General features: G+C 37.7%; 1 protein-coding gene across 1 annotated transcript in view; it reads left to right on the forward strand.

Moving 5' to 3' along the window:
- LOC131977836 (excitatory amino acid transporter 5-like) overlaps nt 1–7,827 on the forward strand; it is a 50,037-nt gene extending 42,210 nt beyond the window's left edge. Inside the window, exons 11-13 of the mRNA XM_059341280.1 lie at nt 4,401–4,535; nt 4,879–4,978; nt 5,926–7,827. Coding sequence (XP_059197263.1) covers nt 4,401–4,535; nt 4,879–4,978; nt 5,926–6,186 — 496 coding nt within the window. The 3' untranslated portion in view covers nt 6,187–7,827. The remainder of the gene's footprint in view (nt 1–4,400; nt 4,536–4,878; nt 4,979–5,925) is intronic.
- The last annotated feature ends 6,110 nt before the right edge of the window (nt 7,828–13,937 follow it).

Below are 13,937 nucleotides of genomic sequence, written 5' to 3' on the forward strand. Positions count from 1 at the left end.
TCTGTCTGCTCTGCTCTCTGTCTCTCTCTGTGTGTGTGCGCGGCGCTGACCCGCCCACAAGGCAGCCTTTTGGTAATTACGTCTCGCAAAATTGTGTGCAAAGCGCCGGTCAATTTACGTGCACGTGTACTGGTCCTATGAAAAACAGTGAACACCGGACATTTTCGTGAATTTATAAAACCCGGCCGGACGCCCCGGACAGGACGTAAAAAGTGGACATGTCCGGGCAAAAGAGGACGCTTGGTCACCCTAGCTGAACCCATAAACCCATAAACACTCTACAGCATATATGAACCAAGCAGGACATAGTGTGGACCATTTCTACAACACTGTGACACAGAAATGAAAGGTCAGCCTCATGGAAGAGGGGTGAGGGTGCAGGGAGGTAATGACATCACAGCAGAGTCCTGCAGAGGGTGGATTTGCCACTCGAGGAGATACTTTCCTTGCTGCATTGCCAGAGATGATATTGGCTGTGATGTAGATGAAACTATGTGGCCAGACAGAGAGGAACATCTGGATGTGCATGAATGATTTACAGTAATATTTATGTTGTATGTTCAGTTCCAACAACTGTGCACAGCTCTACCCAAAGGGTGTTTATGTTTGTTGTAAATAAGGGTGTATTTTTTCTTTTGCACAATGCTGTAAACAAATTAGAATTACAAAGCAAATGCAATAAGAATGTGAAACACATATTCAGTGTGTTGTACTCAGTTACCTCACTAAATACAGTAATGTGTAACTTTACTGTAGCTTTCAAATGGCTGTGTATATAGTATAAAGTGCTGTCTGGAGCATTTTCAGGTAGCGTCACCAAGATCTGACTTTTTTGCATTGAAAACATTTCCTGAGTAAACTGTCATAATGAAAACACATCTTGATGACACTTTCACTGACATGAATACTTGCTTTTGAGGAATGAGCTATGATCCATTCTGAGCAAGTGACACGCTTCTGCAGGTTATCAACTAGGTTTTGCAGTTTGTACTAATTGTTTTGAGAAATGCATTAACTGTTGTGAAAAAGTAAAGAGCGATGTGAGAAATGCACCAAAGTGACTGAGAAAAACTGTATATTATATTACATTGTATTATATTATATTATATTATATTATATTATATTATATTATATTATATTATATTATATTATATTATATGTCCTGCTTGGTTCATATATGTTGTAAAGTGTTTATGGTTTATGGATTCAGCTCTGAGTAATTGTAGAGAAGTGGCTTATCCTTGGTTCAACTAATGCTTCACACAGCCTTCTCATCAGAGAAAGCTGAGGTTCACCTCAGAGAAATTATTCAATTTAGGAGACATATTCAGGAAAAAAAAAATTTAGAAAAAAAATATACAAAATTTGACAGATAGTTCAACATTTTTGTATGTTATGACTCAAGCAATGAAATGAGGACTATTAGTTTTATATGGAATGACTATTCAGCATTCACAAGTATAGTTCATTTTGACTGACATGACATAAGATATGATAATGTTATAAAACAGCAGAGAGTTGTATGAAAGCACTTGATGCATGTCCAAAAGCATTTGCAATTCGTTGAAAGGAATGAGAAACTGATGCTATGATGAGCACAAATAGAAAAATCTAAGACAATATAAGTTAAGTTTGTTGTATAAAAAAAAAAAAAAAGGACATTTATAAACATAAGAAGGAGAGAATTTTACAGAAAACAAACAAGCAAAAAACATTAGAGAAGTACAGTACATACTGAGTAGTATTTAAGCTGGTTGTCAACTAATCACAATGAAATCTGTGGTTGTCCTAATTAACTTGAGTAATGCAGCAATTCATTGTTACTGAAACTGAATTAACCCATTTATCATTTTTTACAGTCTTTTACTGTCATGGTTTAGCAGTTTTTCACTGTAAAATCTACGGACATTTTTTACAGTGTATATTTGCTACTGTATGTTTGTCCTTATAATTCCATATAGCAACTGTAGATTGAAAATATCCGCTTATCTCTCTGAAAAGCGCCACGTGGCCTCAATAAACCAACATATCCCAGTCACGCCACTGCTTGACCTCTGACCCCCGCCCTCCCTCCCCTCACCGTCTCTCACCATCATGCTGTGATGAGCGTTGGGATCATTTCATCCTGCATCCTGCACGGACTCAGCACAGTCTCTTCTGTTACGCACAGTCTCATTTAACATCACAGAAGGTGCTACTTATGAAAAATGTAATTTGGTTATTGCTATGGAGACAGCAATCAATGCAAACATTCATCAAAACAACCTACCAGCTGCCTGCTGTCGCCCACAAGGAATTAATAAAAGATTGTCTGAGTCTCTGAGAACATTGATTAGGGTGACCAAGCGTCCTCTTTTGCCCGGACATGTCCACTTTTTACGTCCTGTCCGGAGCGTCCGGCCGGGTTTTATAAATTCACGAAAATGTCCGGTGTTCACTGTTTTTCATAGGACCAGTACACGTGCACGCAAATTGACCGGCGCTTTGCACACAATTTTGCGAGACGTAATTACCAAGAGGCTGCCTTGTGGGCGGGTCAGCGGCGCGCACACACAGAGAGAGAGACAGAGAGCAGAGCAGACAGAGGGCAGATCGAACAGCGGAGCAGCATTGCACGGGAAATGCCGAAGCGTAAGTGCAGCTTCACAGATGAACTGCAAAAAAAATTTCCGACGTACCGTCACAGGTGGGAGGCGGAGTGCACCGTGTGCAAAGCTGGCACATATGTCTCAGTGTCTAATAAAGATTCTGGAGATCTCAAAGCTCAAAGACAACTAAAGATGAAAAGTATAGATCCTTTTTGTTTGTTAAGTTAGTATCTTTGTGAGAGTCTTCTATTATTTATCTTATTGCAGTTATTAAGAGATATATTGTTGAAGCTAGATTTTCTAACAGAAGAGTTCATATTTAGAACATTATTTCATATTATTTATTCATTTATTTGAAAAGAGTCTACGAGAGCTATTATTTTGTTACAAGTTTTTACAGATTTAATTTAATTTTATTACAGAAGTTAATTTTGCACCATTGAAGCATAATAAAGCATGTTCATCAACCTCCGAGAAGCCTGTCTGAATTTGTGTCTCGAGGCCGTGCCGATTGTCCTCTTTTTTGTGAATCAAAATATGGTCACCCTAACATTGATACCAAAGTAGGGTTAGACTTGAAACCAATTAGGGATTCGCAGCTGCTGATTTTCAACACCAAAAATGATTTGACACTAAAAAAGACTTTTGTTTGTATGTTTTTTCCCAGCGATAGTTAGCCTGGCTAACACCAGACTAATCTCAAATGAGATTTGGTCTGGAAACCAGCCGTTCATTTCTCCGTAGAGGAGGTGTGGTTTACGATCCTCCGGAGCCGTTAATTGGGCGCTAAGAATGTCTATCAAAAGTGTCTGTAGGTAGCTCTTAGCCAATCAGATCAGTTATACCAGATGACGTAGTAGAGCAACAGAAATGGATGTTTGTTGTGTGTGTGTCTGTGAGAGAGTGTTGTTTGCTGCTTTGCTCCTCCAGTTCTCGCTTTCTGCAAGATTATTTATTTTCACGCTTTATTCCCCCTTATGTCATTCAGCCACAAACATCCACTGATTTTATGGGCAATAAACAAGCTGCTGCAGGTCTCTCGGCGGCTCCGCTGTCCGCGGTAGCGGGGCTATTAGCCGCTAGCGACGCTAATAGCCCCGCTAATAGCCCCGCTAATAGCCCCGCTACCATAACGCCAGTGATCTCAGCGGAGCCGCCGAGAGACCTTTCGCCTTTCAACTTTCGCTCTAAACTATTTAAAACACCATCTACAGCTAAAGAGAGTTTCGCGTCTGCAGCAGCCATGTTGGATCCGGAAAACTACAAGCTTCCAAGTCCCGAGGTGTCATCGTCTTGCTGTCCCTCCCCGCTCTGTGATTGGATCCCTAAAACAGGGCTAAGAATCCTTCCTGGTTTCCAGACTCCGCCGCAGTTCGAAATTAAATTTGAGCGCGCAAGGCAGTCTGGGTATACCAAGGCTAGGTGGCACATATTTCAGCCCATAAAAACGTGCAAGCATCAGAAATGTGTGTTTGCCACAGAGCTTACTTTCTGCAATGATCCAAAATCCAACCCAAAAATCCCATTGGTAATTTCTTAACAGACCTCATGGAGATGCTAACTTCCGTGTCGCCCTAAAAAAATACGTAATTTTATTTGCGCTCTATCGGGAGATACTGAAGGACCCTCCAAGAGTTCTAATGTTTTAAAATGTCTATCTTGTTTTTATTTAATGTTATTGGGATTCTATGCTATTCACCACCAACACTATCATTATTCACAGATATCATTAATGTGTTAGTGGTATTATTGTTGTCGCTGTGCATCTTGTCTGTTTATTAACTGACGTCAGGTTTCTCTCTAAATGTCCAGCATCACAGCCACTGCAGCCAGTATCGGTGCAGCAGGCATTCCACAAGCTGGACTGGTCACCATGGTGATAGTGCTAACATCCGTCGGGTTGCCAACTGATGACATCACCCTCATCATTGCAGTAGATTGGGCATTGTAAGTAGCATGTGTACCCATTTACTCAATGAGCCCCATTTTCATGTTCTCTTCATTCAGCCAAAATGTCCCCGAAATACTTAATGTTAAAATTTAACCGATTTTTAGACAGGCATTTGAATGACCACCATACATTGTACATATTATTTTATATATATATATTTTTATGTGTTTAATTTGTTTTTAAATTGTGTTTTAATTGTGTTTCTTATGTTCCCTATTCTTATTTCTTTCTTTTTATCTTCTGTAAAGCACTTTGTGATTTTATCTGTGAAAAGTGCCATATAAATAAACTTTAATTTACTTAACCGATTTTTCTTCAAATTGTCTTCCTCTTCTACAGAGACAGATTCCGCACCATGGTAAATGTAATGGGGGATGCTTTGGCCACAGGCATCATGGCACACATCTGCAGGAAAGACTTCATGAAAGAGGGAGATGGGGTGAGTTTTAATCATGGATTCAGTTCATTTCCCTGCAAAAAAACAAAAAACAAAAACTAAGTGTGCACAGCTTGACTCAGTTCAGTACATAGCCTATTCAATCAGTCAATCAAAACTATGCAGACTCTAACGTCCAAATAGACATACAATCACATACAGTACATAAAACTAACATACAGTGTAAAAGCCGTTATATCACCTAATATTTAAAAAAAAGTGCTTATGCAAATTGAATAAAAAAAGCATCTAATAAATAATAGCAATAAAAAGTGGCATATAAAAAACAGTGCTTATACACTATATATCTGATATATATTTTAATAATAAAATTATCTTAATTTATAAAGATGAACCACAGAACAATTCTTACCTATTTTTTGTTCAAACAAAAATGTACACAAAAGGAACCCAGAATGTGTACGTTAAATAGTTTAATTGTGCAATAAAAGCTTGTGTAAATAAAAAAAAGATAATTCTCACTGTACTGCACTTTCAAAATAAAAAAGTAATTGTGCACAAAAATGAGAAATGTCATTATCGTACAAAAATAACTGTTATTGTTGGTAAGTCTCATTGTTTCAAGTCTCATCAATGCTTTTGTGTCTTCCAAATATATTTAAATTAGATTTTTAAATAAGCTAAAATAAAGGTTTTGAATGCTTAAATATCATCTTTGCCGTTTTTTGCCCCTCTGATTAAACACTGGCCCTTCCTTGGCCCCCACAGTGAAATTGGTCTAGAACCACCACTGGTGATAAAGTGTGCAAGTGTTCAAGTACCTCAAGTACTTGAGTAAATGTACTTAGTTACTTTCCACCACTGATTATGGGATATAAAGATACTGGAAAAGTCGCTGTTCAGCTCCTTTCCACATCAATTTCCTCTCTGCTTTGACTATGTTCTTCCTCTCTTTTAATCTCTTCCTGTGTCTCTTTCGGCCCCTATAGGTGCCTTTAATCTGTGAACCCAAACCCGTTTTGGCCACCCCACCTCTGATGAACTGCCACAACAACAACGGCAATTACCGGCCGCCTTCTTCAGGGGGTAAACACGAGCTGGTCCCCTCCGACGTGGCTCGGCTGATTCAGCTGGAGGAGGGCGTCCGGCCGTCCACGGAGAGGAAGAAGCCTCCGATTCCCCCGAGGCACCTGAAGAAGAGCAAAGAACACTGCGCCATTGACATGAATGGCCTTGAGACCAACGTATAGCCTCCTCCTGGGAGGCTATCTCCTGTGTAGATGTGCTGATCAGAACCTCAGAGCATAGGACAGCACGGCACGGCTCTTCTTCATCTCTCATGTCATTGTCAGGGCAGAAATCGTTAGTGGCAACACGTCCTGAAAACGAAGAGGAAAAGCCTCGTAGTGGGGAAACAAGGATCACACTGACACTGGAATTTATGACACCAAAAAGGACAACGGTTTGATTTTATTCATAAAACTTGTCCTCGGTGTGGACCTGCAGTGTGAGCTCTCACCTAAACTCCCAGACTCTGTTTCCAGGTGTGAGTACCTGCATTGATGAACTGATTTCTATTTGATATCTACATTTTATATTATTTATGATTATTATTTTTTTTTGTCTGTGTGAAACATGTTAATAAGACAGGTGTTTATTATATTTTTTACTACTGCAAGCAACAAGCTGTTTGTGTCATATAGGAGACAGGATTGCAAGTGTCTGGTTGGAGCTAAATGATCAGGAGACAAAGTGAAACGCCCGAATTATGTAATTTTGCCTTAACAAAGCTGGTGGTGCTAGGCTGACGGGAAGACAGGGCTGAAGAAGAGGATCAGAAACTTCCCCTTGTGGTTATGTTAATGCTGTAATATGTGGGCAAAATATTGATTTGTTTGAACAGCCACAGGAGCATTTGATTTAATTAAACTTTCCTGGCAGTTAAACAGGCAACCACTGAAAATGTAATATCAAGTGGTCCTTGTTTGTTGGTTGAGTGGATCAAGATCAAGAGAAAACATTAAAACTTACTTTGGAGTTTTCTTCTGTATAAATTAAAGGTATACTATGCAGGATTTTCCTATAAAAACAAAACAAGACAAACAAAAGTAATCCCTCTTAATCACTACTTAGGACCCATGAGAAGTGTATGGGACTGTATTTTTTTCTTATTTTGCTGTGTGCACGATGTTTCTGGGCGTGCAGTGCTAGCGTAGCCCCTAGCCAATGAGAGTGCAGCCAATTTGGGATGTAAGGGTTATTGCCAGATGAGTTGTCCACTATCAGGAATTAATTGAGGGCATCAACAAGTTTATATACCATGGTGACATGCCTAAGAAAAAAAAAAGAACATTCGAACAATGTCTGGAACAATCATTCCCATCACACACGCATCACGCATATCCCTGCTCGCGTTTAACGACTTGTATGTACTTACTTGTACCTGCTTTTCACAGCTTGTGGTACACAAGCGCACACTTGTGGTTGTAAAAAACGCTGCAGATTCTGTGGAATTATGTCATAAAACCACTGACCAAGGTTTAGGGATAAAACTTCCTAGTAAGGCATTATAAAAGACAGTTTAAACAGTGAATAAATGTATGTAAATGCCGGAAGTGAAGTAGTTACAAGGGTCAAGTGGCCACCGCAAGTTACGTAAAAAATGTAAGTTACATTCTAAAACGTGATTCACTTAACTTACGTAAACAACGTAACTAAAGTAAACAACGTAGCTTAAGTTAAAAATCATTTACTTTTGTTTTCAATGTATGTTAATGCCGGAAGTGAAGTAGTTAAAAGGGTCAAGTGACCATTGCAAGTTACGTAAAAAACGTAAGTTACATTCTAAAACGTTATTCACGCAACTTGTGTAAACAACGTAACTAAAGTAAACAATGTAACTTAAGTAAACAATGTAACTTAAGTTAAAAATCTTTTACTTCTGTTTTCACACGGGATGCAAACACGGGACGCTCTCCTGGGTGAAAGTCCCCCGTTTGTTCAACCCATCAACCTGTAGCCAAGTTTTTCGCTGCCTGTACACACGACCTATACTGACGTTTTTGAGGGCAGAACAGGCTGACATTGCATATGGTTGACAAACAGTAAATATAAACAATATGTTTTTATCAACAAGACTCGCTAGCTCTTCATCTGCTATTGTACCCAAATCACTATCAAGAAACAAATGACATTAGTAAGCCAATTTTAGCTATTTGTTAGCAAGTTAAAACACTTGCAAACATAATATTGCGTCATATCCACATTTTACTATGAAACCAGTAGAGCACTGTCAAAATGCTTAAGCTAAAGTTACAGAAATATAGTTAGCCTAAAACTGACATTTGATATAGTTTAGGGACAAAATACAGCACAGATTCCCCTTGCCTCTTCTACAACTTGATCTCATTTTTCACTTCTTTAAGGCTTAATGGTGTTTACAAATATCAACCAAATACTCCTGCATAGTATGTCCTTCATACAACTTTCCACTAGTGATGTGCCAATGAAGCCTCATGAACCATTTTATTCATTAGCTGAGCCCACTAGATGGAGCTCTCTGTTCAATAGAGGGCTGAAAGCACACGCAATCATTGCTTTAAAACCAAGAGCGCCACCTAGTGGGCTCAGAAGTTAGAGAAAATGTTTCATGAGGCTTCATTGGCACATCACGACTTCTCCCCATTATGCACTGAAGCAAGTCAGTTCAAGGTTGGAGTATTGCTTTAAGATAAACCTGAAAACATTAGAATCTATACCATTTGAATGTTCTCATATTTAGTTTATTTTCTATGGTACATTTAAGGCTTATCACAAATGCTCCAATTCACAATGGTCAAATAATAGGCCTCATGTTCTTTTGTCATTTTAGAAAACCATTTTGTCAGCTGTAACCGTCAGGGAGGGAAACAGACAGATATTTTTTTGCTTGGGAAGATTACAGATTGCATTCAGAGATGTGTTTCCTCTCTATAGTATCTGGGGTATATGATGTTGGAGACAATGTATGCAAAAGTTGCATACTGGAGACAAATGGAGAGAAATGAGCAGTGGCAGTGCCCTGTGTGGGGGAACCTGCTGAATACTGATTAGATGTTCTGGTGAATTTTAGGAATCGCACAGTCTTCTTCAGCCTTTTCAAATAATTTATTGCTGTGTTCAATGACTGTATATGTGACAATAAATGAAAGTGACACTGTATTCATAGCAATATAGTGAATGTAATAGGATGAGTATTTTTAATGTCATATAAAAATATGTGCTATCATTTTTAAAAAACAAAACAGGATTTGATTGAAGTAGCAGCAGCAGGATTGAAGCTTCAGATATGTTGAAATTGCTTTTATGTTTGGAAAATGACATTCACAAGCACATGGCAGAAGGAAAACATAATTAGGATGATTATATCAACAATCAGCCACATTGTAGGTAAAATACTGGGGTTTCAAGATTGTTGCTGTCATTTTAATACCTCGCTGGCTGTGTTTCTGTCACTTTTCACCACCTTGATGTGCTGAAACTAATACCAACTCAACTAGTCATTTGAAAGGAAAGTCATACAAGATCATTTTCATTCTGATTAATAATTCAATATAAATTAAATCTGCTGAGCTGAAGTTAGTACAATACATAAAAAGACAGTTCAACCCCAAATCAAAAATATGTTTTTTCTCTAACCTGTAGTCAATCCTTATTGTTTTCATTTGAAAAACTGGTAACACCTTAGATTAGGGAACACATATTCAACATTAACTAGTTGCTTATTAGCATGCAAATAAGTAACATACTCTTAATAACTCTTACACATAACTCTTAACTCTTAATTAGTCATTATTAAATAGTTATTAATGCCTTATTCTGCATGGCCTTATTATACAACCAGTAAGACATTAACTAAGAGTTTTCCCTCAATAACCTCAGAATTACTGCTTATTAGTAGTAAGTAAGGGAGTTGTTGTATATGAGATACGATCTTAATATGCTATACTTTGTATGGACTTTATAAGTCTCTACATAGCGGTGAATGAAACCATGGAAACGGAAAATAGCCACCTTCTCCAGACCTTTGACGTGACTGGTGACTAGGTAGATTGTAATGTCAATCATTACTCTACAAAGTGGGTCACTGGTAGACTAACATTGGCACAAAATGACCCACTTTGTAGAGTAATGATTGACTTTACAATCTACCAATCCTCAAAACCCTTAAAGTCCATACAAAGTAAAGCATATTAAGCTCGTACCTCATATACAACAACTTCCTTACTTACTACTAATAAGCAATAATTCTGAGGTTATTGAGGAAAAACTCTTAGTTAATGGCTTACTGGTTGTATAATAAGGCCATAATAAGCAGAATAAGGCATTAATAACTACTTAATAATGACTAATTAAGAGCCAATATGTTACTTATTTGCATGCTAATAAGCAACTAGTTAATGTTGAATATGTGTTCCCTAATATAAAGTGTTTCCAAAAAACTTAACAGTAATGTTGCTTTCCACTCAGAAGTAATAGTTTGATACTGCTTGCTTAGAGGAGCTAGCTAATGCTATAACTCAATGGAGGACATGTCAATTTTTACATCTTGCGTTGTAAAGACCACAAGCCCCTCGTCCATTAGTAGATGCTCATTTTTTTTCACCGGGTCATACGGCTGGCAGATGTAGTTTGGTAGAAAAATGCTTCCTACATGAAACTACTCACAACAAGTCTGTGGATTATTTTGAAGCCCTTTCCGTACTCCACAAGAACAGAGAAATTTGTTCTTGTTCTCGAGGTGGCTAGAACAAGAGAAAAGTTATTCTGGCCAGGACGTTTCATACTTTACGAGAAACTCCACTGCAGAAGTCCTCATAGGGCCCTCCCACTGCAGCACAAGTCAAATTCCAATCACACAATAGTTCTTGGACACCACACAAGAAAAACGTTCTGTCCAGATGATGTGTCAAGAACACACTGCAAAAAAGGTGTGTCTAAAAACAAGATAAAAACACTAAATCTGAAGGGAAATGATCTTGCTGCATGGACAGATAATTTCACTTGACAAGATTTCTAAAAATTAAGATTGTTAAATCTAGAAATAAGCATGTTGAACACTTAAAATAAGAAATTAACTCTTAAAACAAGATCTTTATCTTGTTTTTACACAGGGCTGAAAGAACAATGACATCACTCTGTTCTTGCAGCCCTGGAAGAGAGAACAAATTTCTCTGTTCTTGCGGAGTAGACTTGGCAAAACTATTGTTTGATTGGTCAGAAATTTAATTTGAATGAGATGTGTGCTGCAGTGGGAGGGCCCTGTGTTGACTTCCCAGAAGTTCTGCAGTGGAGTTTCTCGTAAAGTATGAAACCTCCTGGCCAGAAAGAACTTTTTTCATGTCTTGCCATCTCGAGAACAAGAACAAATTGCTCTGTTCTTGTGGAGTATGTAAAGGGTTTTAGCCTTGAGTCACCAGGTCATCATGTCTGGGACATTGCTGTTGAGTTTATTAAATGTATTCAAATGTACAAGCGACTTGTTCTCCGGTTCCATTGTATTCAAGGAGGCAGACATCTCTATGATCGGTCGATATATCCTAAACTTGGTTAGTCACACAAAAACAATACAGAATGATAAACAGCACTACAGGTAAGTCAAAAATATGTATTTGTGGTTGTGGGGTGAACTGTCCCTTTAAGATTTCAGTCCTGGTTGGTTTGAGAACAGCTCTGTTGGTAACAGTAAGTGCAATTTAACCCATTTAAGGCAGGAAAGCATTATCGCACTACTATCATTAAAACCGGGGGCGATGTTGCGTTATTCTACCATTTAAGCCGGGAAAGCGGATACGTCGTTTTGTAGTATTTGTAGTTTTTTCCACCTATTTTCGGTCTCTTGGCCAATGAAATGCATCAGAATACATGTGGGAGTGTCGCAATGCAACACGTTGATTTTTTAAAAAACTTTATTGAAGGTTTGGACAAATAAACTCAACTTCTCATGAAAGCCACAGCTATAAGCTCTCAAATACTTTTTGAATTTAATTTCTATCTGCTACAGAGGCTGACAAATCAATTATTTAGTAGGAAGCATTGACACTTCTGTTGAATTTCCAGAAAAACTTCAGGTTTAAGGGGTTATTTTAAAAACGCCCAGAGGTTTTACAGGCATTTTTTTCAGGTGTTTTAGGCCTAAATGGGTTAATAACACAAGTCCAAGAGTTCTGCTGGGTATGTATTGTCCATTGGGGGATGCTCTGTCTATCCTTTGGAGCGTGTCCAACAAAATTGTGGGCTAATAGAATCCATCACGTTACAATTTTTGAATAAAAAACACAGTTTCATCCGAGAAAGAAATGCTGAACTCATGATAAATGTGCATCACGTCCGGTTATGCATCGCTTGTGTGTAGATTCTCAATTTGTATTCCACCATAAACATACTCTCCAGTGACACTAAAAACTGCTCCTGTGCATACTAACTTGTTTACAGAATGCAAAGACTTTAAATGGCTGATGCTTAAAGATGCAGGCAATGTTCAACCTGTTCACATTTTCACCGCATCACGTATGCACTCTTGGTCAGGACCCCTTGGCATTTCTTTTCAATGCACTGGCTCTGGATATCAGATATTTCCTGCAGAAGGGTTGAAAGCCCTGTGCATCTCACACAGACACAGAGCCTTTTCAAAGTGTCCATATTTGACGACCTGGGAATTAATATAAATCTTATCAAAAACGGTGCTTGAGATGATGAATCTTTTAAGGGTTGTAACTTTACAGCTTCCCAAATGTGACGTTTTGCTCTTGTTATTTTTTCTTTTGGTAACACTTTATATTAGGGAACACATATTCAACATTAATTAGTTGTTTATTAGCATGCAAATAAGTAACATATTGGCTCTTAATTAGTCATTATTAATTAGTTATTAACGCCTTATTCTGCATGGCCTTATTATACAACCAGTAAGACATTAACTAAGAGTCTTTCCTCAATAACCTCAGAATTACTGCTTATTAGTAGTAAGTAAGAAAGTTGTTGTATATGAGGTACGATCTTAATATGCTTTACTTTGTATGGACTTTATAAGTCTCTACATAGCGGTGAATGAAACCATGGAAACGGCAAATAGCCACCTTCTCCAGACCTTTGACGTGATTGGTGACTAGGTAGATTGTAATGTCAATCATTACTCTACAAAGTGGGTCACTGGTAGACTAACATTGGCACAAAATGACCCACTTTGTAGAGTAATGATTGACATTACAATCTACCTATCTTCATCCAAAAGCAGCAACCAGTCACGTCAAAGTTCTGGAGAAGGTGGCTATTTGCCGTTTCCATGGTTTCGTTCACCGCTATGTATGAGACTTATAAAGTCCATACAATGTAAAGCATATTAAGAAAAAAAAGGGGAAAAAAATATTTTTTGGCCCTGTAATTATTATTTAAATCATCTATATAAATTCTACAAATAAATACAAATTCAGTGCCTTTGCTTTAAAATAGCAGTTTTTCATGTAGTATATTACTTAGTGATTGTTTGTTTTTATGTGTCCTCAGTTTTGTCTGTAAATGGAATCATTCGTTCCAAGTAATATTCACTAAATCAGTTCATTGGCTTAATTAGTTGATTTTTCCAAGTAAAATGTAATTGAGGGACATCAGTGAAACTGCAATTTACTTGTGTATTTTCATTTTTTAAAAAGTGGTTCTATTAAATAAATATTACTTAGAAACAGCCCGAGTAAAGATTACAAACACTTTCTGTGTGGAAAAACTTGCCTAGCTTTTATTAAGTAAATGTCACTCCAATTTTTTTCAGTGAAACTCAAATACAACAACTCCCTTACTTACTTACTTACAACTCCCTTACTACTAATAAGCAATAATTCTGAGGTTATTGAGGGAAAACTCTTAGTTAATGTCTTACTGATTGTATAATAAGGCCATGCAGAATAAGGCATTAATAGCTACTTAATAATGACTAATTACGAGCCAATATGTTACTTATTTGCAT

This window comes from Centropristis striata, chromosome 9 (genome assembly GCF_030273125.1).
Source record: "Centropristis striata isolate RG_2023a ecotype Rhode Island chromosome 9, C.striata_1.0, whole genome shotgun sequence".
In the NCBI taxonomy this organism is placed as follows: Eukaryota; Metazoa; Chordata; class Actinopteri; order Perciformes; family Serranidae; genus Centropristis; species Centropristis striata.